We start from the raw sequence: 6,000 nt of genomic DNA, 5'->3' as shown, positions 1-6,000 counted from the left end.
AGCTACACACTCCATCAGTTAGGGTTAGAAGAACTGTTGCCAAACATATAACATGTTAGAAACATGATAATCACAGCAATAATCATCCAGTCATAGACTCTTGAGCATTTGCCTAATCCAAACAGTGTGTATTATAAAAAAATAAATATTATAAAAATGTATTATATATATATATATAATACATTTTTATAATTTTTTTTATAATAACTTGATATTGTTGTTATTTGGTTGTTCCGTTTTGATATTGTTACAAAATTAAAAAAAACAAAAAAAAAAACAGCAGCAGCCATCAGCTCCCAAACTCCACTTCATCTCTTGCACAGCCACTCGATTTCCTCCAACCAGGGAGGAGAGAGACACCAGCCCTTGTCTGAGCTCATTCTCAACGTGGAAAGGGAAAGGAGAGATACCATACCAATCCAGCAGATTCCAGCAAATCATCTAGAGATAATTTTTCCATGCCGAATGCGTGTTAAAGAGCGTGCTCAGTGCGGCACACATCAGGCTGCTTTATTGCCATAGCAGCAGCGCGAGCTGCCTGTAGCTGGCACAGGAGCTAGCGACGGAACAAAGAAAACACACACAAATATATACGTCTACTGAGCAAACTGCTTCCATATTCTTTAAGGAGGAGAAGGCAAGACCCCGAAGACCAAAACTGACATGATGTTTCCACAATCCAGGCACTCGGTGAGTGTAAATCGAGCCGTTTACTGGCGCTGTGTTGATGTTGTTAGCTGGCTTGAGCTTAGCATTGGCAAGAGAGGCATCCGTGCAAGTGCGTGTATGCTGAAACTTATCGCAAAGATGAAATATTTAACGTACATTTTATAATATCGTCTTGTAACGTTTTATATTTCCAAACCACACATTTTTGCCTTAAAATCCACTAATTCGTGATCTGGCAGTGCATAACTGTTTGCAAATGGGAACAATGTAGATGTTGTGCGCTTGGAGTGCCTGTGACATTTAACAGTTGGTGAATTGTGTATTAATATATGCAACTTCAGTCTCAAAACATGTGGTGCATTATTTTAGTAACCCTTTATATGTGTTTATTAGTCTGTACTTTGCAATAATGCTTGAAATTAGGAGATTCCAAATGTTTATGTTTACATCTTTCAGGTTGTATTAGTCCTTTCTGATGAACTCTCATCATTTTGCCAGTGGCTGAAATGGAGTAGTGCCAAAATCCATGTATTAACTAACACTACAATCACAGAACACTTTTTTTTTTTTTTTTTTGTAAGAACAAAAAACGAAGGTGTAATCTGTAATGACATGCATTTGCATTGTGCAAGATGTGTTCCTTACAGCACATCCGAGGTGTGTTGCGCACCACCTCTTGATCTTTTGCCAAAGTAGAGTCTCTAACACTGCTTATGAGCTCCTTTATGGATTGAGTTACACATAACGAATCGCTTCCTAATCAGCCTAACTAACCCAGGTAAGTGATTTAAAAGTGGGTTTAGACTGTTTGCAAAATGCATTTTATACATACAATGACTTGAATACATCTCTTTTGTGATGATCATGTTTCATTTTTCATTTATTTGTTTTAGCACTGTCACAAGGAGAATTTCATAATGAAAGTCTTTTATCTTACGTAATATCACATAAAAATCATGTTTTCCCCTTTAAATGGCAAGGTTAATTTAGTTTGTAAAATGTCATGTGGTGCGACTTCCCAAAAAACAACGATTTTTATGAATTTTTACATTTGTAAAATATACTTTTGTCCTTGAAAAATAGAATAAAAATAAACTGTTTTGACATTTTTCTTGATGGTTAAACCACATGACATTTTTAGTCATTAAATTATCCTTGAAAATAGAAGTTTTTCAAAATCATATAAAGAGTACACAAACTTTGCACTTGTTTTAAACTAGTTTTTTTTAAAATCGTGGATACTCTTGTATGACATTGACCAGTTAAGAAAGTAAATGGGATCAGTTTTAAAGTCACGTTGACTAACATCAGGACCTCTTTGCATTGGGCTAATTGTTGGATGAATAGGTCATCCAGCTGATATATACCATTTTTTCAGGTGTTTGAGATGAGATAGTAGGGCTCCTTTAGTAGGGCTCCTTTACAGCCTGATAATGAAGGGCCGACAGGGAGCATGTGAAAATGTGGGCCCAGTTGTAGTCGGCACTACTTTGTTGCCACGGCGCTGTGACTCCATAGCAACGACTTCTCACCAGACTTGACACAGAAGGTGTTTACTCTGACCAGCCTGAACAGTTCATGACTTCAATTGTTCACCCCGTTGTAGTCGTACACGCAGCCCTTTTAATCTTGCAAGCCCACTGCGACCGTTTTTTCCGAGTTCATCTAATGAGGTTTGTGTCCTTGTGATGAAATTTTCAAACCCTTACGTTTCTTAATTGGAGTATTAAGACCCAACACACCAAGTTAAAAGCAGGGATTACAGATTTAACCCCACAGATTGGAACCGCATCCCGCTGTGCGTGCTTTAAAATACTGAAAATGTTTAGTTAGCGTTGTACGAACGTTACTGTAGTAAGTACCTGGAACCATATCTCCTTTTTTGTATGTCTGATGACACTTAATAGCATTTTGTCCTCCATTTTGTTCATTGAATCGAGATCCAGACAAGTGATGTCATAATGGTGGGGATTTGTGAATTGGAGTGCGCCATTGATTGTGGCTTTTCAAGGAGTCATTTCGGAAAGCCATTGTTGCAGTAATGGCTTGAAAGAGAAGCGAGAGTTGGCACAGAAACGTACATGCACCAGTGTGTGTGTGTGTGTGTGTGTGTGTGTGTGTGTGTTTGTTTCTGTGCTGCCCCCCAACCTGATGCTTTGGGTGGGGCTTGCAGGGCAGATTTATTAAGTCTGCTTGAGTGAGCAGGACAGACCTCCGTCTTTCCCTCCCCAGATCCCTCAACGCCATGGATAATCCCTGTTGTCCCACATCTTGCTCATTAAATAAACTTAGACACACACGCACACACATACTTGCCATTTATTCCCTGCATGCTTATGTATGTGACGAAAAATTTGTTGCGTACTGCAGCTACTTTTCTTGCCATGCTAAAAATGTTTTATTTGCTTGTATAGTGGTGAAAGTTTAATTCTGGCTCATGTTACTTGCCAGTTTAGTCTGTTTTTCCATTTCCTGTCCTGTTATAAAAAGGAAAAGCAATTTAAAAATAATATTGAAGTTACAAATATGAATAATAAAAAAATAAATAATTAATGACAAAAATGTGCTTCAAATATGTTAATATACTGTGGCTTTCCCCTCACAATGTTGCATTATTTTTATCATTTTTTTCATTCATGTTATTTCTCAGTTCAATTAACGGAAAAGGTGGTTGTCTAAATTACTAAAATCTGAAATTAACATTTAGACGTGCTGCTCGACAAAAATTAAATGAATGTTGCAAGAGTTACAGTTTCAGATGTCACTCAGTAATATCGTAAATACATGTACCATATGTATTGCAATCTGTATAGTATTGAGAGGTAGTTGGTAGGGCTGCCCCCTAATAGTCGATTAACTGTTAGTTGACTAGAAAAGGCTTGGTCAACCAAAATTTTATTAGTCATTTAGTCGCAGAAAAAAAAAACTCCCCAGGAAGTGGTGAAATCACACAGGCTGTGACAGACATATCGTTAATGGCAGGAAATCCAAACATTGGGCTTGTTCAATATGCAATGGCACTGTGCTGACCAATCAGTGTATGATATCAAAGTACAGCGAGAGCGATCTAATACATAAGGAGTCGTATGCTCTCCAAATGCTCTCGCAGTACTTTGATGTCATACGCCGATCGGTCTGCACAGCGTTCATTGACCTCAAATATGACATCACTTGAAACATGTAAGTAGTAGCAACTTTTCAAGTCCACTCGCTCTAATGTTAGCCTAGATAAATGTGCATTATTATTAGGTGCGTTTCCATGTGTTTGTGTGGGGAGCGCGCTTACTGCATGACATATAGGCGCCGGTGCGATCACTTGCATTTAACTTAAAATACTTAATCATTTTTGGTCATACAGATTAGAGTAATGCAAACTGTAAAAAGTCTACTTTTATTTCTGAAAACTCACAATAACAAGAAAATGTGCTTTTGTAAAATAATGAAAACAATCAGGATGCATTTTCTGCCATCTGAGTGAACTTCAGCATGTCACATAAATGAACCGAAACTTGCCTTACAGACATGATAATTATATCTATAGAAAGCTTGAAATGTCTATTTTTACATGGACCAATTCAAATAAAAAATATAAATATTTTATGTAATCCATATGAAACTTGCATATAGGCGCATCCACTACTGCGGAGATGACGAGTTGGCAACGTCGACCACAGCAGAAAACACTGAAAACATTATCAATATATTATTAAAATGTTTGGACAGTCTCCTTCTGTGTTTTTTTTTTTTTTTTTTTTTTTTTTAAATGACACTCATAATCATTACGTTTGCCGGTGCGCTGTGGCAAGCATTAAGCATACGTTTGAGGGCTGATTAAGCTATTACATATTATTATGATTTATGGCTTATTAATATATACGCACAATTAGTTGACTAATAGCTTAAATGAACGTCTAGAAAAATCTTTAGTCAATGTCAACCCTAGTAGTTGGTGATACTACTTTATTCACATTTCATGTATAGCACAAACCTTTGTATTTTATATTATAATATACATCATAAGTGTTTATATATGTATGTGTTTGTGTGTGCATGTATATATTTATATAATATGTCATAAGTATATAAATTAATTTAATAAAAGTATAGAAATGTTTAGTAATAATAATGCTTGCCTTAACAAGCATTGCTAATGTATAAAAACAAAATTGAGCTGCATGATTCTGGATATATAGAGAATGATTCTTTTTCTGAAATTTACTAGAAGATCTGAAAAAATGTAAATTGCGGCAGTCTACTTAAAATGTTTCATTTTAATCTATATTTATTATTTTTAAAAAAACGTATATTTAGTGAGTCATTGAATCATTCATTTCACTTGTTTCATTACTGGATGAATCAGCATTTTTGAACGAATATCTTGAACGATTCAATGAAAAATACATATTGAACAGTGTTTTTTTTTTTTTTTTTTATAAACGGGCACAGGCGAATCGTTGTCATTTATTTAGGAATGAGATTGCATGGGTGTTTGAATCGAGATTGTGATCTTTTAACGATTAATCGTGCAGCTCTCTACTATAAAATATAATTTTTAATAAAGAAAATATTAATAAACATGTAGCCATTATAATTCGTGCCTTAGCAAGCATGACTAATAATCTTTGATCAATTTAGTCCCATATAGCAGGTAAATAAGGAGCAACAAATTCAGTGTTTATTTGTGGAGGTTGAAATTGTAACGCACACACTCCCGAGCAGATGTCTTGGTCGTTGATGGCAAATCTGCTCATTAGCATCGCAAATAGGTCTTTGAACACCTGAAAAAGTGTATGTGGAGAGGACAAGGAAAAAGAGTGCACATAGGTGTCACTGATTCCTTTTTATTTCCCTGATTTTTAGCATTAAATGAGAAATTCAGGCCGTTTCAAAAGAGCCAGTGACAATACTGCATCCGCTGTGAATAGACTCGGCCTGTACTGTGGTGAAAGGACGAGGCACGGATGGCTTAATTAGCTTGTCTAACTGTTTGTGTTCCTCTTGGCCTTTGGTGTGAAGGACGCGTGCTGGGATAATTGCGTCGCAGGATTATTTTTACTAGCGCAGGTTTTTTGCCAGTTGCTCGTGGCTTAGAGGCTTTGTATGTTGCACGCATGTTTCTGGATGTGTGTGTGTGTGCACCGAGACAGACGGGCTGCATCAGTATTCTCTGGCAGTGATGGACTTGCGCTGTGGGAAAGCTGCGCCCCAGAGTAAAGCAGCGGTCTGGAACAAAGCAGCCTGGTGGGGGACTGTTTAATGTGGCAGCACCTCGCATAGACCTGCCTGTCGACAGACACACCGGGCTAAAGAACCCTTCCTAAAGCACTTCCG

At 37.0% G+C, this 6,000-nt stretch overlaps 1 protein-coding gene across 2 annotated transcripts in view; it reads left to right on the top strand.

Moving 5' to 3' along the window:
* The first annotated feature begins 318 nt into the window (after positions 1-318).
* Positions 319-6,000, top strand: part of tle5 (TLE family member 5, transcriptional modulator) — a 30,139-nt gene continuing 24,457 nt past the window's right edge. For both annotated transcript variants that reach the window (XM_067398703.1, XM_067398701.1), the window contains exon 1: positions 319-690. In XM_067398703.1, coding sequence (XP_067254804.1) covers positions 664-690 — 27 coding nt within the window. In that variant the 5' untranslated portion in view covers positions 319-663. The remainder of the gene's footprint in view (positions 691-6,000) is intronic.

This window comes from Chanodichthys erythropterus, chromosome 10, assembly GCF_024489055.1.
Source record: "Chanodichthys erythropterus isolate Z2021 chromosome 10, ASM2448905v1, whole genome shotgun sequence".
NCBI classification, from domain to species: domain Eukaryota; kingdom Metazoa; phylum Chordata; class Actinopteri; order Cypriniformes; family Xenocyprididae; genus Chanodichthys; species Chanodichthys erythropterus.
This window is presented reverse-complemented; position numbering and strand designations above follow the sequence as displayed.